Source organism: Sceloporus undulatus, chromosome 11 (genome assembly GCF_019175285.1).
Source record: "Sceloporus undulatus isolate JIND9_A2432 ecotype Alabama chromosome 11, SceUnd_v1.1, whole genome shotgun sequence".
Taxonomy (NCBI): Eukaryota; Metazoa; Chordata; class Lepidosauria; order Squamata; family Phrynosomatidae; genus Sceloporus; species Sceloporus undulatus.
The window spans coordinates 12,179,278-12,202,278 of NC_056532.1; the positions used below are offsets into that span (position 1 = coordinate 12,179,278).

The window sequence follows — 23,001 nt, forward strand, 5'->3', positions numbered from 1 at the left end:
TACAGCAACTCTCAAAATCCAGTTGGCAATGCTGAGTAGGGGAAACATGGAAGTTGTAGCCCCCAAACAACTGCTGTATACAAGGGATACTACTGATCTCTCTAGCCCATTGTTGCTTCTTGCTAGCATCTGCTTTCTGTCTTCCCACAACCCGCCTAACAAGCAACATGAGGGACTGAACTTTGGACCTTTCCATGTGCAAGCAAGTGTGTACTCTACCCACAAAAACAAGGAGGTGGAGGGGGAAGAGAAAGACTGGAGTCATATGTCAATTCAGTCTTTATTGGTATTTGTAAAACTGTAAAAATTCATTTAAAAGGGCTTCCAATGTTAATGCACAAATTAAATCTACAACATTCATGTATGTGTCTTTCAACCTTCTGTGGAAATATACAACCCTCAAATCCAAGATGTATTTCTCACTCACTTGGTGCTGCCATCTTCATGCTTGCAAAGAGTGTTACAAATATCTAATCTCTCCTGGAAGTTCTGACCTTCCTCTGTTCTCTCATCCATCCAACTTTTAGGGTGAGTGCGAACAGTAATGCCTTCTTCAATTTTGTAAGTTCTTTGACATTGTTTCCCTTTGCTTCATCCTTTACATCTTTTGTTACAGATCCCTAATTTTACCCTTGACTTATCCACGCATCATATCAAAATTTATAATTTTGGCCCTCAAACCTGCCCTTGACTTATACACAACGTCGACTTATAGTCGAGTATATATGGCATACTGAACATCTGTTGCTGAAGACGTAAAACAAGCTTGGGTTTCATCTGAAAATAGACATTGCACATATTTCAATTATTCCCCAAATTTCCATTTCCTACCCAAAGCAGCCCAGTGGGGCTGGGGGACCGTTTTATCCCAGCTTCAAAATGTCCAGAAAATGTACATTTCTACATGGGAGGCATGAAACGACAACCTGCAATATGACATTTAAATATTGATACTACTGCCGCTGCCACCAATAATGATGATGTTGCGTTTGCCCAAGGATGTCAATAGTGGCCAAGCAATTTCATGGCTCCATTGCCATGTTTCGTTTTAGCTTCCTTTTTTTAAAAAAAAAAGGTGCTGTTTTTAAGGAGCCTGATTAAAAAGGCAAACAAGACGTAAAGATTTGTTTCCTTCTCATCCTCTGTTTGCATTGCTGAACTCTGTGCAATCTTAAAATTCATCAATAAGCAACAAGGTCTTTTACCTGCAGGCATGCCTTCATGGTCTTCTGTGGGACACAAAGTGGCCTCTGGAACAATCCAGCTCTTCTTTCCATAGGAACCCAGGGGTCTTCTGTCCAAGACCATATTCCTACCTAAGTAACTGGGCTCAAAAGCAGAACTGATGTGGCTACCACTGCAAGCTACCACTGCTTGATCTGTGGAAATGGGCTCACAGCACACAGCCCTGTTTGTCACCGTGGTTTCTTGGCAATGGTGCAACCTAAAAGCTGGCATCCCATGACTAGCCTGTCTTTCACTGGCTGGTCCTGTAGTCTCTTTGTATTCCTTTGTTTGAAAGCTTGAGAGTAGCTCCTTGGGCACCTCACAATCCTGGGAGGCTTGAGGTGAGCAAGAATAGTTTGGAGGCCATGTCGATTCTCGCTGAAGGTCATCAGGAACACAACACTGCTGGAGGAGTCCAGCCGCTGCAAAGGCTTCACAACTATCAGAGCCCCTGGCTGGCTGCCCATTTCTATTCTCCTCTGTTAAGGGTCTCTCTATTTTTCCTCCACTTTGTAAGCATTCACAAGATGAATAGCCAAGGGAAACGTGTGAGCACTTTGGTGAGCGCTCGCAAGCTTCAGGAGCATCCATTTTGTTTTGTATTTGGGGACTTCTCTCCTGAGCCACAGCCAGATGTGTCAGCAAGAGGGGTGACTTCTCATCCAATGAATCTTCACCATACACCCTGAAGATCAAGCTGGCAATGTGCTGGCAGCAATTGGCAAGAAGGGTGTTTCCCATAATCTCAGGTGTATGTAGAGGTTTCTCATGCTGGTTAGCAATGGTGTAGCCTACATACAAGGCAGCGCTCTCAAAATGTTCACGGCCTGGAGGCTTAAATGGTTTCCAAAATGGCAATTCCTCTTTTCCTAGAGTCTTAGCAAGCATGCAGACTGAGATAAGTTCACAGAAGACATAGACTCTATTGTAATAAAACTAGTAACAAGAGTTGGCATGGGTGCTTTTTTCCTCCTATGGCAAACAGGAAAGAAAAATAATGGGGAAATATCAGCAATATCCAACAGACCTGGCGTTCCCACAGTGCAAGTTCTGCCGGAGTTCCCAGTTGCAGTCTTTGTCTCTCCAAAAAAAGCAAGACGCCAGCAGACTGCCCTGCTGTATGATGCCAGGAATGAGTGCCACTAGAAGCTGGGGCTTTCCTTCTCTGTTGCCCTGGAGAACAGTCCCAGAAAAAAGTGTTGCTTTTCTTTTCCTCTTTGACCCTGGGATAGACTGGGACTAAGAGCACTGTGGCAGCTTCAAAGTTGGTTATAAATAGAGTCTCGAGGATGGGCTCTGTACCAACCAACACGGGACCACAGCTGAAGCATTCCCCCTCTGCCAAACTTACTAACAAACACTGGACGACAGAATCAAGGTCAGCTGCAATAGCAAGCGAAGTATACTTAGATGTCTGCACAGCTCTCCATACAAAACAGACCAAGAGGAAAAAGCATTACGGACAGATGCAGAAAGTGGGCTGAAGCCCACAGTTACCAAAACTGTGCCTGGGCTTATTCACAGTTATTAAACTATATCTGTATCTTATGTTCCAATGATAACTAAGAACTCACATGAAAAAATCTACACACACCCTGCAGATAAAAAGCTTTCAGTAGTATACTGGTTGGAGAGGGGCCCAGGTGAGGCAGATTCTAGTAGTCCCTCACTGGCTCATCTTGGGCCAGTAACATTCTTTCTCAGGTCTCATTCACACCATGAAAATAATCTGGGATGAATCCAGGTTGAATTTTTCTTGTTCACACATGTCCTGAATGCACTCAATGCATGTCTTTGGGGGGCTGGCAAAAAAAAAACCACTTAACCCGGGAGATTCAAAACTGTTTCCCCCCCTTAGTTTCCTGAAAGATCCACGCTGTCGGCAGTATGAATAAGCTTCCGAATCGATGCAGATCAATCTGTATCATTGCTTCTCCTTGAAAGGGAGGCAGTTCCATTTTAATCCGAAACAATTGCATGTGTCAATAACACAAGGGGTTACAAGGAGTTGAAGAATTTGCAAGCCCAAAACAAAATGGGAACAACAAACCCAACAAACATCAGTGTGGCGGTCCACATCTCCTTGGGACAAAAATATGAACATGAATGCCCTCTAAGTCTTGTCTACCTCCTAGGGTTGTCCTGCTCTACTACAGTTGGTCCTCTGTATCTACAGATTCTCTATGCATGTATTCAAGCACCCACGGTTTGAAAATATTCTAAAAAATATATAAATTCCTAAAGCAACTCTTCATTTTGCCATTTTATGTAAGAGACACCATTTTGTTATGCCATTGTATTTAATGAGACTTGAGCATCCAGATTTTGGTATCCACAGAGGGTCCTGGAACGAAACCCCAATAGGTACCAAGGGCATACTCTACATGTTATGAATGCAAGCCATAACTACTACTCTGGATCAGTCCACATGAAGAAGCAAGCAAGCAATCATGTGCACTGCATTTGGATGCTAAATCCTCAAGGCCCAAAACTAAATTCCAAGGATCAAGGAACCAGGGAAGAAATTAGCAGAAGCAGTGAGTAGCTTTTCCCCTAAACTATAGAGCTAGTGTTGGGGAATATTTTACTCTTATTTCAAAGGAAGAAGGAGAATAGGAGATGAGAACTGGAGACTGGCTTCATTTGAAAAGACTTCAGCCATTCTAAGCTGTCAGTGGTTGGCAGAGTGCTTGGTTCTCATGCTCCAGCTAATAAAGAGGTTTGCACTTCCCAGAGTTTTAAACTGGTGGTTCCTGGGCCTTTGTAGCCAAAATAAAATAAAATAAAATGGATGTATAGATTTGGCAACTGCACTTTTAGATTCCCCTGACTGCCAGCTAGGTGATTCTGTGAGTTGTAGGAATGCTTCCAAGTTCTGTAAAGTTGTGTGTTTATGTCCCTTCAGGTCACCTGTGGACTTTGACATCGTGAATTTCACAGGTTTTTTTTGGGGGGGGGGGGGAGATAACAAATCCTTAGAAGTGGTTTTGTCAGTTTCCATATAGCCTACAGCACTGGTATTTGTTGGTGGTCTCCAATTCCAGTACTAACCAGGGCTGATCCTGCTTAGCTTCCAAGACCGGATGGGATTGGGTGCCTTTAGGGTACTTAGGCCATATTCTTACTTGCAGTCAGTGTGATAAAACTGCAGCAGGTGCACTTATGTTTGGGAATCTTTTCCCTGGGGCAGTAAAAGCCCTAAATTTCTGACAGATTTAGGACACAATATAGGACTTTTCCAGTACACACTTGTTCTGCAGCATGTGTGCATCAAAACAACAATAACAACAAACCCTCCCTACTCAAACAAGAAGTTGTTTTAGTAGTACTAAGCTTTTACAAGTTAACATACCCCTTTGGCTCTCCAGATGTTTTGGATTTTAACTCCCAGAAGCCTCAACCAGCTTGGCCAACTGTCAGGAATACTGGGAGCTGAAGACCAAAACATCTGGGCGATCAAAGTTTGGGGCTCACTGCTTTGGACCTAAGGAGAGCAACCCTTGAAACTGGATGCTGTTGTGCTTCAATGAAAGGTTTAGATTTGTTTGCATATTCTAAGAAATTACTGTATATTCCATTAAACACATTTGAATGTATTTAATCAAATATTTATGTTTGAACAACATGTCGAGGTGAGCAGTTGTCGCTTTCGAGATGTTGCTGGGCTGCAACTCCCAACATACATGATCACTGGCCATGCTAGCCGGGGCTGATAGAAGCTGCAGTCCAAAAACAATCTGGAGAACCACGACTGCTGACATAACTTTGCAATGGAATACTTAATAGGTTCCGCAAGGAGAGGTTAGCACCCTCTTCAATCCACACTCACAAATGCAAAATATCAAAAGGATGGGTTATGAAAGATGTGCCAACAACTCATAGGCACCTCTCTTAATGCGTTTGGCTGGACAGCATTCATTTGACACCCTGAAAGGCTGTAATCTTTTTTTTAAAAAACATGTACTACTTCTAGGGCATAGAGAGTGTACATTCTGCAAACTCATACCTTTTCCTGAGCTGGGCACTCAGCGCAACATCCGAAAGCAGAAAAACCAGTGTTACTTGTCAACCCACTTGACTGGCAGGCACTACAGGAGAGCTTCAAAAAGTGTGTGTGTGGGCGCCTGTTTTCTGGTCTGGTCTGGAGACCAGGGTTCAAATCTCTGTTCAAGCATAAAAACCCACCTTGGGCAAGTCACACTGAATGAATGAATGAATGAATTAATTAATGAATGAAATTTTATTTCTATACCGCTATTCCTTGCAGATCACAGCGGTTTACAAAAATCACCATCAAAACACTACAATACAAAAACGCACGATACCAATTTAAAAAACAATACAAAGTATACTAAAACATTTCATACAATCAATTTCACAATCTAAAAACCAATTAAAAACCATACAACGAAAAACCATACACTCCCTCAGCATCAATGGATGGCAATGGCAAACCCCTCTGATGAAATTTGTTAAGAAAACCCTATGACAGGTTCACATATGTTGTGTGTACCTTCAAGTTGTTTCTAATTTACATTGACCCTACAGCATTCCTAAGTCCCACAGAGGGAGCAATACTCTCTATTAAAACTTTTTGCAAACACCCGTTTTATTCCATACCATCCTATTATGCAACTCAACATGACAACATCTAGCCCAGTCATGGCAAAGGTTTTAGAGACTGAGTGCCCAAACTGCAACCCAAACCCATTTATTTACTGCAAAGTGCCATGTCCCTCTGACTTTCTAATAACAAACTCTGGCGAACCCTGTGCTGAGGTGATGGTGTTTGTGCCAACAGAGAGGGCTCTGAGTGCCACTTCTGGCAGTCGTGCCATAGGTTCGCCACTACTGATCTAGCCTCTGGAAAACTGCAACATACAGCCCCAGTTTAATTTCAAAAGGCTGCTACTAACTATTCACTCAAAGCTCTGGAATATGTCTTCCCTCGCTCTGTAGCTCTTTGACTGGTGAAATAGAGAGAGTGCCAGAGAAAGAGTGGAAGAAAGAAGTGTCGAAGGAAGGAGGAGGCACTGAAGGAAGTGTTAGGAGAGGAGTCCTACCAACTATTGGCTCTTTGCCTTGCTCACTGATGCTATCTGGCCCCTGATGGTTCACCACAGAAGAATGAAAGCAGACCAAATCCCACATGATAGAATTCAAAGATACAGCAGTGTTAGTCTGTTGAATCAGTTATGTACAGAGATCTTGTAGCACCTTTGAGACTAACTGAAAGAAAGAAGTTGGCAGCATGAGCTTTCCTAGACTTCAGTCTACTTCATCAGATGTATTCTAATACACTTCTGAGTATTAGATGTACAGTGGGACCTAGCCATCTGCGGATTTGACCCTCCGCAGATGGTAAGCCTTGTTGTCCCCAATGGTGGTGCATGCATGCAGTTGTCCGCATGCCACACTACCATTAGGGACAACGGGACTTCCGACTGTATTCAGATACTTGGAGGGTCCACTGGAACTGGAAAGCACGTGGGACTTTGTCTCCTTTCATTCTTCTACTGCGAATACGTGCTTTCCAGGGTTTTTTTTGTTTTGTTTTGTTCTGTTCCTTGATGGATCATCCCCATGGGAATGCAGGCCCTGAACGGAAAAGAAATAAAAAAGCATTTCCCCACAATCTACTTAGCTGGCAGGCACCAAACACTAATTGGTAGCACAAACTGAGCTCCTGGTAAGGACCCATACGCAAGTCTCTTCTTGCCAGTGCTGCCAAGCATCACACACCAGACCCTAAATCCCTCCAGCAATTCTGCTCGCAAAACCAGATTCTCTGAACAGGCAAACAGAGAAACAGGCCAATGCTGACACAGAGGTGATTTTTGTCTCCCAACCGCTGCCAAGAGAAAACATGCTCCTACAATGGTCCCCACTAATACAGAAGCACACCCCCAGCACTTTTTGGCTACTCTTTCTTTGCAGCAGCCATGCCAGCCCTGTTATGAACAAGTTGGGGCAAGAACACACGCTCCAAGCTCTTTCAAACCAGGAAGCTGGGTATGGAGTTACTACCACACATAACAGAATGGGCAAACACTCTTCAAGTTCTCTATAAATGGAGGAAAATAAATTAATGAGAAGAAGTACAGTATATACTCAACTATAAGTCGACCTCATGTATAAGTTGAGGGCAGGTTTGGCAGGTTTGGAGGCCAAGATTATGGATTTTGATATGACCCTTGGATAAATCGAGAGTAAAACTTAGGGCAGTGATGGCGAACCTATGGCACGCATGCCAGAGGTGGCACTCAGAGCCCTCTCTGTGGGCATATGTGCCATCGTCCCAACACAGAGTTTGCCAGAGTTTGTTACTAGAAAGCAAGAGGGACATGGCACTTTGCAATAAATAAGTGGGTTTTGGGTTGCAATTTGGGCACTCGGCCTCAAAAAGGTTCACCATCACTGACTTAGGGGTATGCAATGAAAGATGTAAAGGACGAAGCAAAGGAAAACAATGCCAAAGAACTTACAAAATTCCAGCAGGTATACCTATTTGTACTCATACTAAAGGCTGGATGGATGAGAGAGTAGAAGGAGGTCAGTGCTTCTAGGGCAAATTAAACCTTTCACCAGGGGATGGGTTTAGATAGAAAGATAGATATAGATATAGACACACACACAATTTAAAGTACAGTATTTACACTGACCCATGAATAAGTCGACTCAAGTATATTGGGTCAACTTTTAAATCTAAACTTCTAGACTTATACATAAGTATATATAGTAATTACATGAAATTATTATCATCTTATCATCAAGGTGGGCAACTGTGGCCCTCTTAATATACTTCTGCCCACATTTCCCAACTACCATAATTGATGGTAAGGGATCATAGGAGCTGCAGTCCAACTTTGCCTGTTGTCATAAAATTTGAAAATGTGGGTGCCAGATCCATTGCTCCAAAGCCATGAAAACTAGACTCTTGACAGACATACTAAAAGGAGTCACAAAGGTGTGGTGTCTGAAATGCTTTCTAGTTTTCTTATATTGATTTATTAATGTGGCTGTGTGTTTGAAGCTTTAAAAATCATTTCCAATGGCTGTGTATTTGAAGTTTTAAATACCATTTTCAGTGACTACATGCACATTTTCTCATACACTGCATAGGTCTGCTGTTGAAGGCAGTAGCTACCTGTCCAAGGGACCAAGTGACAAGAGTGCTGATGTGATGCAGAAACCCCACAACTGCGCATACCTCAGGAATACACTATGGCAGTTGACATGTTTACAGTTCCCAGAGACTCATGTGTCCAACTGACATTAATAATAATAATAATAATAATAATAATAATATGTTTCATTTATATACCGCTATTCCAAAGATCATAGCGGTGAACAGCAAGTAAGCTAATTTGCCCCTAACAGTCTGGGTACTCATTTTAGCGACCTCGGAAGGATGCAAGCCTGAGTCGAGCTTGGGCCCTTTTGCTGGTCTTGAACTCGCAACCTTGTGGTTTCGAGTGAATGGCTGCAGTACAGGCATTTAACCACTGCGCCACCAGGGCATTAGCTCAACCTGTACGTCTTTGGACTACAACAGCCATGCTGATGGTGATGATGCTATAGGTTTTACCAAAGATGGTTGATTTCCAAGCTCTGTTCCCACTTCAACGTAAGTGGTTATAGCTCTCCTCAGACATGTGCTACAATATGCGCGCACATGCACACCTACACTTTGAAAATAGTCAACCTTCTATATCCCTGAAATCTTTAGCTATGGATTCAACCATCCATGGCTTGAAAACATTTTTAAAATATGTAATTTCTAAAAAGCAAGCCCTGATTTTGCCATTGTACTTAAGGGACACTATTTTACTATGCCACTGTATTTAATGGCACTTGAGTATCCAGATTTTGGTATCCACAGGGGGTCTTGGAACCAAACCCCAGCAGATACTAAGAGTTCACTATGTATGTATGTGTCTATACACATGTGTATATGTATATATGTGTGTGTGTGTGTATCACCACTGACCACATGCTCCACATCCCTGATTTATTAGTTACACATATATTCCTTTGCTCCAATGAGATTAAGGCAGCATACATGAACCTCCCTACCTTCCTTGTTGCAACACTCCTGTGCAGGAGGACACACACACCAGACAGAGCTTTCAGTGGCTTGTAGCCTTGTAACTATAGAAGCTGTAGGAAGCACCCCCCGGTCTCATATCTCAGCCTGGGGACTTATCTGCGCATACAAATCTGTGGGCTTCCAGAATGATTAGCTGTTGCTTGTAAATCGTCCCAAGAATCCTCTGCCTCAAAGGCAAACTTTCTTTAAAGTAATTATAATTAAAATAAGTGCTTCCAAAACTGGAGAGCAGAGGGAGGAAAGCTAATACTGTATACCTTCGGAGATGGGCTTTACCCCCGACCATGATGGCAATGTGTGCATGTAATGGGAGTTGTAGTTACAAACAGCCAGAGGATGGCCGTTTACAGAAGGCTGTTTTGAAGATGTGGCATTCATCTGACTTCTCCCAAACCAAGGGCTAGAAGTTACTTTTTAAGACTACAACAACCATGTCGATTGTGTGATCCAGAGGGGTGGTAAGTAACGTTCCAAGTTCTGCTCTCACCTGCAGCACAAGCACCTGTCCTCAGAGAGCATCTGCTGCAGAAGAAAAGTTCATGCATCATTCAAAATGCTGCAGAGTAAAACTAGAATTACTCACAGGAACACTTACCTTCCAAGAAAACTTTGAGCCAGCTAACTGCGCAAGTTTCAACATCAGGCAGCAGACCTAGCCAAGTGTTTAACCAACATCCGTAACTCTATAAACACTACAAAAGAGACTTCAACTGTGTAAAAGCATTAGGCACACAAGGGGTATGTGTGTGAGTATATATGTGTCTTCAAGTTGCCTATCAACTTATGGCGACCCTATGTGTTTCATAGGGTTTTCTTAAGCAAGGAATCCCCTAAGGTGATTTTGTATTGTCTGAAATAAAGCTTACAGCACATTAGAAGAAAGTCATTCATTCATTCATTCATTCATAATTTATTACAGTCCTTAGACCCAAAATTAAAGCATTCAGTTAAAATATACAAGTGTAAGTGAGAAAGAGTGTGTGTGTTGAAGAAAGAAAGAAAATGACAATATGTAGATAAAGATGGGTTTGAAGAACATTGTTTTAAAATTTTACTAATTAATATGGGACAGGACAGGACAGGACACAATAGTGATGCAGACCAGTAAGGCAACTCATAGGTTTTCCTAAGCAAGAAATAATCAGAGATAATTTTGCCAGTTCCTTCCTCTGAAATACAGCCTACAGCCCCTTGGTATTTTTTGGTGGCCTCTCGTCCAAGTGCTAACCAAGGATGACCCTGCTTGACTTTCAAGATCAGATGGGATGAATACCTGCCATCAGTTGCCATCGTCTTTGAAATGAGTCAGACTCACAGTGTGAAAGAATTAAAAGGCTGCAAAAGGAGGGCAGAAGAGTGGGAGAAGCAGCATGCCTGCCTCTTTAAATGTTCCCTTTGAGCCACATTCCATGGATTTGGGCCACGGCCAACTCATGCCCATGTGCAACTGGGGGGAGGAAAGGAGATGGAAGGAGGGAATCCTTCCTATCCGGCTTGCAATGACCACCCAAGGGCAGCAGGATTTCTCCAAAATAAGATCAGTCACTTCCAGACAAGCCCTTTATGTAACAGGCATGCCATCAAAGAGGGAAAGTTGTTTTTTTAAAAACAATCTTTAAGGAAAGGAAGAAGGGGAAGAGAGCCAAGGAATAATATTAATATAAAAAAAGGTACAAAGGGACACCTTAAAGGATCCTGAGATCATAGAGCCCTCCCACTCAGGTTGGATTGGCTGTGCAGTAATTGCACCCAGGAGTATGAAGGTGACCTTGACGAAGGAGGTGTAGAGGAAAAAGGGAAACGGAAGGAGGAGAAACCAGGAGAGAACAGCAGCTGCAGTGCAAGTGATTCCCACCACGTGGCCAGGTGGACCAAATGCCTTCAGACCACCACCACCGGTCCAAAAATTAAAAATCTGGCATGAACATTCAAAGCCACAAAATCAGCCATACTCGCAAATTTGCTTTAAGCCAACCCAACCGCTCCACCTTGTCCCCCTGTACATAGAACTTAGGGCTAAGTTATACAGTCAGACCTCCATATCCACAGATTTCTAATCCATGGCTTCAAGCATCCATGCTTGAAAATAACTTGGCATCTACAGGATTTTGGTATGCACAGAGGGTCCTGGAACCAAACCCCAGAGGATGCCAAAGGCCCACTGTAATTCTGGACAGAGTCCAAATCCCCAAGCTGGTTGTGGATAAGCTGTTGAAAGCCAAACCTCTCCCCTCCAATTTTGGACTACAAGCTATTTGGGGATTCTGGGACTTGTAGTGGGGAAAGATAAGGTTTGGCTTTCAACAGCTTATTCCTCAGAGACTCTCTTCCCTTACAATCTCTGTTCCTGGATTCCACCTTCCTTTCACTCTTCTTGGGTCCTCCGGCTCCAATAACTGGATAATTTACTTTTCATTATGAGGGCTAATTAAATCATTATTTTTTCTGTCTCTCTCCACTCTCCTTAAGATCTCAAAATCCAGCATTCCCAGTAGTCTTCACCAATTTGGCACCTAGGAGTTGTGCTGTCTGAGGATGATGGGAGTTACTGTCAAACACACCTGATAGGGAAAGCTGTGGGTGTTTTGTTATTGTGTTCCTTCAAGTTGTTTCTGAGTAAGGCGAACCTGTCACTGGGTTTCCTGGGCAAGGTTTGTTCACAGGAGATTTGCCATTGCCTTCCCCTGATTTGCCAAGATCGCCCAGACCCAGAGGGTTTCATGGTCAAGCTGGGAATCAAATCTGAGTCTCCAGTTTTGTAGTCCAACACTCAAACCACTATACCACACTGCCTCAAGCGGTGGCCCCAAAGCTTTGTGGGGGTAATACAGAGGTGTGCATGCATATGCACACTATCTCAGCCACCCATGAAGATGGTATTAGAGTATTTTGTGTTAGGGATGGGGGTCAATCTGTATTTTTAAAAATAGCTATTAAATCTTTCTGTATTTGAAAAAATAAATTCTATTTGTCAGTATATGGGCATGACAGAGAATTACAGAAACATGGAGTAAACCTTATTTTAAAGAAGAAGCTTCTAGGAATGTGGAGGAAGCCTTACTCTAAAGGAAGAGGCTTCCAGGAACACAATTCTCCTTCTTTACAGAAGCAGACAATGACTTTTGAGGCAGGGAAACTTCTGGGAACCACAAAATCAGAATGGGAGCGTGGTGTGGCCTATTGTCCACACGCTGCTCACCCATGTTGCAGACCATGTAGAGTTAAAAAGTCCAAGGGTCCAACCCTGCATAAGTTAGGTTCCTATGAACAAAGACCATAAAGTTTCCAGGTGAAAGGTTGCAGGTTCAGTTCTCAATGCCTCTAGATAAAGGGATCATTAACAGAGGATGGGAAAGAAAGCCCTGTGCCTGGGATTCTGAAGAATCATTGCTAGTCAGAGGAGAAAATATTGGGTTACACCAAGGTGTTGCTGGACTGAAACTCCTCACAGCTTTAGCCAGCACAGCTAATGATGAGAAATATTGGACCATGTGGTTCAACATGTGGCAGTGCCACATCATTCCTACACCTGAGTTGCAAGGACAAACAGTCTGACCTAACTGAAGGTACATTCCTATAGAGCTCACAGTATGCACATGTCATGTTCCACCATGAGGCTGGCCATCTGCGTGGAAGGCAGATGCATCTCAGCTCCAAAATGAATGCTCTTAAGTCCATACAGATCTCTAGAAGACTCAGGCAAAGGTCTGTGAAGGAATCGCTCTTGCTCCCGACAGCCTCCTGGACAAAGAGGAGGAGACCATGTCCAGTTTTGGCCCCACCTTCCACTGCTGGCCATAGCCATGCCTGACATCATGAGGCCTTCGGTGTAAAAATATTCCCAACCCTGCACAAGTTAGATAAAAAGGAGATTCGTTTCTTAAATGCTTAGAGGGCAACATCGTCCAACAAACCAGAGCAAGCAAAATGCTCCTCTCTCCCCATTCAAAGAGCCAACCATAAAGATCTAACAATTGTGGGGAGGGAGGAAAGGTGGGGGCTGTTGTCAAACAGGCTGGCAATTATATGTTATAGAAGTAGGGCGATAACATGGAAGACGATTAGCTTTGGGGAAGGGAGAGGGAGACAAGATTTAAAGGTCAAATCTGCTTGAAATGAACGGCTGTCTTCTCCACAGCTGTGATCTACATAGGAGAAAGAGGCCCCACTGAAGTTGGATTTGCTTCCAAGTAAGCAGGCAAGAGGATAGAGACTACACTGGGGTGACTCTAGCCACTTTTCTCCCAGGTCACGACAGATTAAGCTGTCATTTCAAAGCAACACTCTCTTGACCAAGTTAATACCTTGATCCAATACAAAAATCAGAGGGCAGCGGGAGTAGGAGACAGACTTACTTGTCGTGACTGAGCTAAGCTTTCAGCCTGAATTTGGCCACAGACTGAACTGGATGTAACTTTCCACTGTTTAAGAATTGGGGCGCAGGGGAGAAATCCTATGGGCCAGTGCTAAGAGTACTGCAGCCCCCAAATTCACACAGGGAGTTAAAAAATATCTCCTCTGGCAGTTTTCCCACCTGTATAATGCAGAAAAGCCATTATCTACTCCCACAATGTTTGCCACACTGGAAAATAAAAGTATATACAGTATTCAAATTGGTAGCGAAGCAGAGTGAGCTAGACCACTGGCTTTTTCCCCCCCCCAGCCACATGAAAACAGACTGGTGCACAAGTGTGCGCATACACACACCCTCTACTGTAATTATCTCCATTATGCCCATATACTGACAAACAGAATTTACTTCTTCAAATACATTAAAGTTTAATAGCTATTTTTAAAAATGCAGGTTGAGTCATAGAATCATAGAGTTGGAAGAGACCGCAAGGGCCATCCAGTCCAGTCCCCTCGCCTTTTATCCAAAATCCTCCAAAATTGTCCACATGAGATAGCTGAGATAGCAACACCTTTACTTTCTGATGGTTCGCGGCATACAAACTCTGTTTCGTGCACAAAATTATTAAAAGCATTATGTATGATATTACCTTCAGGCTATGTTTATAATATGTGTACAAATCATAAATTAATTTCATGTTCAGGCGTGGGTCCCATCTCCAAGATATCTCATTACGTATCTGCAAATATTCCAAAATCCAAGATGCTAAGCATTTCAGATAAGGGAAACTCAACCTGTAGCTTGCTCTAATTACTTTTTTCCCTCCAGATGACACATTTCAAGGGTGATTTTAAAAGAGGACAGGACAGATGTTGGGGAAACTGCATGTCTCTCTCCTTCCTATTTTCTTTCCACTTCCTCCTATGAGGCAAAGAATGATGGAGCAGGAGAGAAGAGAAAGTGGGTCCAACATTAACAGAGTATTGGTTTTAAAACTAACTCCATTCTCCCCTTCAGAATTACTTGGAGGCTTCCCATAGAGAAGTTCCTTCTTGTGTACACCCCACTGCACGTATACCCATGCATATCCATAAAATGTAAGGAAAGTAAGTAAGGAACCTCACGACAAGTTTGAAATAGTGATGGCACTTACATTTTCCAGGAATGATGGTGTCTGCACAGATGTGCTGCTTTTTAGACTCTGTAGCAGGGAGTAGGCAACCTGTGGTCCTCAGCCACTACTCCTGGCCCAATTTCAGAGGGTCAAGGGACCGGATTCGATGGCCCTTGCGGTCTCTTCCAACTCTATGATTCTGTGATTCAGTAGTTTGTTGCAAGCAATTGATTCAGAACCAGAGCTTGGAAAGGTGGCTTTTTGGACTGCAACTCCAAGAATTGCTCTTGGGATTCTGGGCTTGCAACCCAAGAAATAAATTTTCTATGCTGCAATGGCCAGAATCCCCCAAGACAATTCTGGGAGTTGCAGTCCAAAAAAGTCAGTTTTCCAAGCTATATTCAAAACTGTTGAGAGAAGGATCCATCCTTCCAGTAGGAGAGGGAAACGGAAAGGATCAGCTATGTTTCACTTTGATCAGACCCATTTCTGTCATCAACCCCAAATATTCCCTCATGCAAATGCAACCCTTTACCAAAAAAATACCCTGTGCCTTGTGTACAGCTGCAAAAAGCACTTTACAGATAGATGTTTAGGGGAACCACTTTATTATTAAGACACATATGCCAGAACATCACTCTGGCATTAAACAGATCCTGGCAGAGATTGAACCCTGTGCAGCCCAGGGAAAGATTAAATATGCGAGTCCCACACATTCATGCACACCTTGTCTCTAACTCCGTTAGGTAAGCAAGAGGAAGCGACAAGAATGCCAAATTAAATTCTGGCAGTTACAAGAAGCCAACGCCTTCTTAACACCATCCTCTTCCCTTCACAACTCTCAGAAACACAAAACCAAAATGCCTGCCACACACCTTGCTTTCAGGGAAAACAGGGTCAGGAGTTACAGTGCAACACCTTAACAAACATGTAAAGAGGGATTCCTCCACCTCTAAATACATATTTACTATGTCTCCAAATCCCTAAATGGGGTGGCTATAATTACAGTTTAACAGGGCCTTGAATATTTGTTGTTTTTAGGCAAACATTGAAACCCTAGTGCACGGTCCTGCTATACCTGCTCTATTCAGGAGTAACTCCACCGTAACATGCAACATGTACACACACACCCTGGCCACAACTTAACCTTCAGAGTTCAGACACGGCCTTCAACCAGACTTGCTTCACAGTTAGTTAGCCGTTCAAACGTTCTGCTAGGCCTTTGACCCACAAAAACCCTACTAAATGGATTAGTTATTTGCTCTAACCTCAGAAAAACACGCGCTCTATATTTTATATTGCTCAAGAGCTTGAAAAGGAAGCACAAGTAATTCTGTAAGCAAGCAAACCCACACCGATTCAACTACACATTTTCCTCATGCTCTCCAAGAGGAGAGAATGGACTACAATTCCCTGTTGGGAATCGTAGTCTAAAAAAGTAACTTTTCTATGCTCAGCTTTGGAAGCTGTAACAGTCTTCTGGAGGTTTCCCCACAACCCACACAAGTGATTAGGATTCAACTGAGTAACCCCTCTCTTCTAACAAAAACACCTCTCTATAACTGACCAGGAGTGTTGAAGCCAGTTCGATACATCTGTATTAGAAAAACATACACTGGCTTTTTTGGACTGCAACTGCCAGAATTGTCATGGGAGATTCTGGGCATTGCAAAAAAGAGAGCCACCAAAGGCAGATACCAGTGTGACAGCACATGCCGCCCTTTCTAGTTACTCACAGGAGCCACGAAAACACCTCTATCAATGGGCACATGCCCACTCCTGTGCCAGTGTCTACTAACCTTTTCCATTGCCTTCTCCTGTGTTCAAATTCCAAAAGTGGTTTTGGAGACGTGCCCCCTCTCTCTACTTCATCTTCTAAAAATGGTAGATAGGAGATGAACCTGCATCCACATGGCTGAAATAATCCGGTTTGACACCACTTTAACTGCCATGACTCAATGCTAGGAAATTCTGAGGATTGTAGTTTTGCGAGACATTTAACATTCTCTGTCAGAGAACTCTGGCACCACAACAAACTATAAGTTCCAAGAATTCTATAGCAATGAGACATGGAAGTTAAAGTTGTGTCAAACCGGATTTTTTCAGCAATGTGGACGCAGCCTAAAATGAGAAGTATCCAACCAACATGGGGGCAATCAGAAGACAAGCCTGAATGGAGGAGGAAGGTCTGTTTGCAAAATGGCGAAGAGTTTAGTATGGGGGTGGCATCCTGTGAAAAGATGTATTTAAGTATGGTTTTTCTCAGACTAAGATATCTTACACAGGAGCTATGGTCAAACACCTCAAAGTTTCTAAACAGGCACCCCAAAGGATATGGGCACCCCATGTTGTTTACACCAGGGGTTCTCAAACTATGATCTTCCAGATGTTTTGGACTTCAGCTTCCAGAAGCCCAGGCTCACTTGGCCAAAGGCTAGGGATTCTGGAAGCTCAAGTCTCAAACATGCAGAGGATGAAAGATTGAGAACCACTGTCTATACAGCGGGCTTTTGGTATTTGCTGGGTTTTGATTTTGGATCCTCCTGTGGGTACCAAAATCCATGGATGCTCAAGTCCCATGAAATACAATGACGTAGCCCCTTGTATCAAATAGCAAAATCAAGGTTTGATTCTTGGAAACCATATCTTTTGGGAGTATTTTCAAGCCATGGATGGTTGACACCGTAGATATGGAGGGCTGGCTGTATTTGTACATATAACTAGGATAGGAAACATCAACCCATACGCCGCCTTTTTGGAAGCAGTACATAAATGAAGTAAGTAAGTAAGTAAGGCCCCATACAGACAGGCCAAAATAAAGTTGCTTCAGGTCATTTTGGAGGTATGCTGTTTAAATGATGCATGCGTCCTAAGAGTCAGGAAGCTTCACCAAAGCCACACTCCATTCCTTAGGACTGCAGCATCACTTTGGTATGGCTTCCAGACTCTTAGGACACATGTATCATTTAAACACCATACCTCCAAAGTGCCCAAAAGCAGCATTATTTTGGCCTGTCTGTATGGCACCTAAGTAAGTAAAATGCTGTCCATATTTTTTTCTGAATGTTATCCAGATTGTTCTCCTAAGAAAAACCTGGATAACATAAGGCTAAAAACATTACTGCCAAACAAATTGTTTTGGGGAGAATAGCAGATTCCTAAAGAGGTATGCTAGCCAAATAATAATAGTAACAAATAAGGCCTCACTAAGCAAAGAGTCCAAGGTAGAGTCTGTTCCAAGGAAGGTTACACAGGGGTCAGAAATTTAGGCCTGGAAAGAGCTTCGGGCAAAAGCCGGCCGGACCTGGCCAAAGGTCACAACCGTCAGGCTTAGGAAAATGTCTCGTGGTGTTGCTGATCTTCTCACCTTGCAAAATATGGATCCTCAGATTGAGAACTGGGACAGGAATAATTTATCCTTCAGCGTGATTACAATAAAGCTGCTAGTCCTCAGTGTGCGCAAAAGGAAGGAGACAGCGGCAACGGGTTCAGTTTTACCTTTCTGTTCTTGTTGAGTGCCTTCAAGTCGTTTCCGACTTCATGGAGTTTTCTTGGCAAGTTTCTTTGGAGGGGTTTGCCACCGCCATCTTCAAGACCGAGAGAGTGTGACTCGCCCAAGGTTACCCAATGGATGCGCATGGCCAAGTTGGGAATCGAACCCTGGTCTCCAGAGTCATAGTCCAATGCTCAAACCACACTGGTTCTCATTTACTTTTCTATGCACCCAAAATGAAAGGGAGGGAGGGAATGGGAGGAAAAAGGACTGACCAGGTAAGGATACAAATCCCCTCCAATTACAGTTAGCCATCCACATTTGCAGTTTTGATTTTTGCACATTTGATGATTTGTGGGTTTGATTAATATGGTCTCTCTATGAATCCTTTAAGTCCTCCAAGCGCAACTCTGCTGGATGTTGACCATAATGTTGTACTGGAGAACCTAGAGGAAATACTTCTCTGGGCATTTGTAGGTCCTCCAACGTGATTCTATGGTCAACTCCTGCTGCGTGTTGCCCATAGGGTTGCATTGGAACACTTGGAGAATTCTAGAGAAGTGTTCTCTTAGCTAAAGGGATTAGTACAGTGGTACCTCGGGATACGAAATAACCAGGTTACGAAATTTCCGGGATACGAAAAAATCCCATAGGAAATAATTGTTCCGGGTTACGAATGTTTTTTCGGGTTACGAAAAAATTTTTGGTGCTTTTTTCGGCTTTTTCGCACGAAATCGCAGCTTTTCCCCATTAGCGCCTATGGCATTTCGGCTTACGAAGGCTTTTCGGGTTACGAAAGCGGCCGCGGAACGAATTAATTTCGTAACCCGAGGCACCACTGTATTGAACGCATCTGAGGAAGTAGGCTGAAGTCTAGGAAAGCTCAGGCTGCCAACATCTTTCTTTCTGTTAGTCTCAAAGCTTCATTTCATTTCATTTCATTTCAATACCGCTTCATACCACCTAAGCAGTGTCTAAGCGGTTTACAACTATAAGCTAATTTGCCCCCAACAATCTGGGTATTCATTTTAGCGACCTCCTCGGAAGGATGCAAGCCTGAGTCAAGCTTGAGCCCTTTTCCTGGTCTTAATCTTGCAACCTTATGGTTTTGAGTAAGTGGCTGCAGTACAGGCATTGAACCACTGTGCCCCCAGGGCTCCAAGATCTCTGATTCTACAGACTAATGTGGCTATACCTTTGAAGGTTGGACACAGCGACTGCAGAAAAGACAGCTCAGGAACATGCTTTTTCACGTATGTGGTTGAAGGAAGACAGACCGGGGACAACATGCATGAGAAGAACTCAAGGTCTTCTGAGCACTGCATGCTTATAGCCCTATTTGCGGTGCCAGGGATCTCCATAGGGCCTACTTAAGCCACTCTCTGCAAAAGCTGGACATGAAAGCATAGGTCGGGCCTAAGAAGACCTTCCCCAGATCTAGATTTTGCTACTGCTGTGCGTCTTCAAGTTGTTTCTGACTTATGGCAAACCTATCATGGGGTTTCCTTGGCAAGACTTGTCCAGAGGAGGCTTGCTATTGCCTTCCCCTGAGGCTGAGAGAGTGTGACTTCTTGTCAAAGGTCCCCCAATGGTTTCCATGGCCAAGCTGGGACTCGAATCCTGGTCTCCAGAGTCACAAAGTCAAACCACTACTGACCATGTGCTGCTTACCAAAATGCAGGTGAACTGCATTCATTAAATCATAAACAACTGTCTAGGGCAGTGATTCCCAAACTTTGGTCCTTCAGATTTTTGGACTTCAACTCCCAGAAGCCCCAGCCAGCTTGGCCAACGGTCAGGAATTCTGGGAGATGAAGTCGAAAGCACCTGGAGGGCCAAGGTCTGGGAATGACTGCTCAGAGCGCAGAGATTCCCAAACTCTGGACTTCAGCTGCCAGAATTCCTGACAGTTGATTAAGCCAGCAGGGGCTTCTGGGAGTTGAAGTCCAAAACACATGGAGGACCAAAGCTTGGGAACCACTGGGCTACTGGACTCTAGAGCCAGCCTGGCGTGGCAGTTTTGAGCCCAGGGTTCGAATCCCGGCTTGGCCATGGAAACCCACTTGGGGAGGTCACACTCTCTCAGCCTCAGAGGGAGTTGTTTGTTGTCATTGTCCTTCCCAACCTTTGGCGACCCTCATAAGGTTTTCTTGATTTCTTGGCTCCAGGTTCGAATCACCGGGCGACCTTGGGCCAAAGTCACACTCTCTCAGCCTCAGAGGGAGGCAATGGCAGAGCCCCCCTCTGAGGAAACTTACCAAGAAAGCCCCAGGATAGGGTTGCCGTGGGTCAGAGATGACTAAGAGGCACGCAGCAACTGGGCCTTGGGCCCAAAGTCACACTCTCTCAGCCTCAGAGCCACAAACAAGCCACCCTTCTGAAGAAACCCACCAAGGAAGGCACATGACGGAAGCCTTAAACTGAGGGAAGGTCCTCCATTTTGTGGCTCCTTGCCCTCCTCGGCGGTTATGGCCCCCGTCTGAAAGCAACCGAGGCGCCCTCAAGGCCTCCTTAGGCGAGAGGCGGCGGTTCCAGCCTTCGCCCCGCCAGAGCCAGACCCACCTGCCTCCCTCTGAGGCGCCGCCGCTACCTCAGCCTTCTCCTCGGCCGGAGCCCCTTCGTCCGCCTTGATGACCATGGCCTTCTGCTTCTCCCTTCGAAGGACAGACGAAGACTGCTGCCTCCGCCACCGCCCCACGTGGTCCGCGCTTCACCTCGGCCGCCGATCTGACCCCCCCACCTTGCGCCGTCACTGCCGCCCCGCCCCTCGCCCCGCCCACTCACTCGCTGCCGTCATGGCTGCCCCGCCCAATCACTTTGCGCCGTCCTTACTGCCCCGCCCCTCTCCCCGCCCACTCACCCTCTGCCATCACCGCCTCTCCGCACAATCACCTTGCGCCGTCCCTACCACTCCGCCCCTCGCCCCGCCCATTCACCTTGCTCCGTTGCCGCCGCCGAGGACGACGTCGACGTCGACTACGGCGGCGCCGCTAGGACTAAAGAGCGAAGAAAGCAAAGGGAAGCGCCTTAAAGGGCCAGCGAGAGGAACTGAGTCTGAGTGAGAGGGAAATGGAAGGAGCCCTGGTGGCGCAGTGGTTAAGCGCCGGTACTGCAGCCCTGAGGTTGTGAGTTCGATCCCAGGCGGCCCTTCTCAACAGAGAGATGTCTTCAACTACTGTATTTAGTTCATCACACTGGGGCTGATGTCGAGATTAAAGCGCACTTAAAGCACGAATGGTTATCACGTGCAAATGAAGCAATATGGGAAGAATAGACAGAAGAGGAAGGGATATAGATAGTAGTATCTTGCCCTTCCCAATGGCCTCAGGCAAAAGCAAACCGCTGCAGCTGCTCTTAGCTTCTGTGTTCTTCCTTCCAGGGAATTCTGGGCGATGGTTAGATGCCATCCAAAACCCACCATTGAACAGATCTTGCCACCTGGAGCTTCTTCCTAATGTTTAATGGGAATCTCTTATAATTTGAGTACATCGGTCCATGTTCTGATCTCTGCAAGAGCAGAAAACAAGTTTGCTCCTCCTTCCATGTGGCATCCATCCAAATGTTTGAAGAAAGGGATCATAGGCTGCGTCCACACTGCAGAAATAACCCAGTTTGACACTACTGTAACTTTCACGGATCAAAACTACAGAATCCTGGTTTGTGGTTTGTTGTGGTGCCACTGACACAAAACTACAAAACCCAGATTTCCAAAGCATTGAGCTATGGCGGTTAAAGTGGCATCAACCTGGATTATTTCTACAGTGCAGATGCATAGTTCCTCTCAGTGTTGAATTCATTTGGGGTTTTTAACACACTAGCATTGTTTCCCAAACCCTATTATTATTAAATTCTAATAATAATAATAATTAATATTATTTATTTCCTGCTAAACTTCTAGGCTCCAAACTCTTTTCCCCAACAGAAATGACCTGCCATGCAGGAACTCTCAATCAAAGCATCCCCATTGACAGATGGCCATCCAGCCTTTGTTTAAAGACTTCAATCCTTTTGAAGTCTGGAGGTATGTACCTCAAAGGTCCTCTGAGTATCCAGTGTGAATCCTTAACCCTCCCCCCTCCAGAGATGCCTGCCCTTGGTCTAGGGTTCATTTTCATCTCAAATTACATTCGATTATTGAAGTCCTAAACAGGGGTTGGAAAAGTTGCAGACCTGTTGTTGTTTTTGTTGTTAACTGGCCTAATGTTGATCTGGACCCATAGTGACCCTGTGGATGAGACATCTCCAAGACTCCTTGCCTTCCACTTAGTTCCTGTAAAGTCATATCTGTGATCTCTTTTATAGAGTCCATCCAGCCTTTCACACCCAGACCTCAAAAGAATTGATGTCTTTAAACAGAGGCTGGATGGCCATCTGTTGGGGATGCTTTGACTGAGAGTTCCTGCATGGCAGAAGGGGGTTGGACTGCATGGCCCTTGGGGTGTCTTCCATGATTCTATGAGCCTTTTGTCCTGGACTACAGCCAGCACAAGTCCAAACAAATGCTGATAAGGCTACAAACCTTTCAGTTAGTCCACAAGAAGCACACCAGTAACAAAGCCAAGGTCAGGATTCCAGAGTCCACAGAAGTCAGTTCAGTCCAAGGTCAGGGCAGCCAGAAGGTAACAAGAGTCCATTCCATCCCAAAGTCAAGGGTTCAAGGCAAACAAGGGTTCCAGGGAGCAAGGAGCCCGTGCTGACAATAATCG

At 44.5% G+C, this 23,001-nt stretch overlaps 1 protein-coding gene across 3 annotated transcripts in view; it reads right to left on the reverse strand.

The window, feature by feature from the left end:
* The window catches only part of CLUH (clustered mitochondria homolog), an 84,650-nt gene extending 63,619 nt beyond the window's left edge, over positions 1-21,031 (reverse strand). The window contains exons 1-2 of one of the 3 annotated variants that reach the window (XM_042442453.1): positions 20,858-20,972; positions 1,206-2,199 (exon numbers count right to left, since the gene is read on the reverse strand). In XM_042442453.1, coding sequence (XP_042298387.1) covers positions 1,206-2,115 — 910 coding nt within the window. In that variant the 5' untranslated portion in view covers positions 2,116-2,199; positions 20,858-20,972. Of the gene's footprint in view, positions 1-1,205; positions 2,200-20,857 lie in introns of all 3 variants that reach the window. The other 2 variants (XM_042442454.1, XM_042442456.1) reach the window with 2 other exon arrangements.
* Between the last annotated feature and the right edge of the window lie 1,970 nt (positions 21,032-23,001).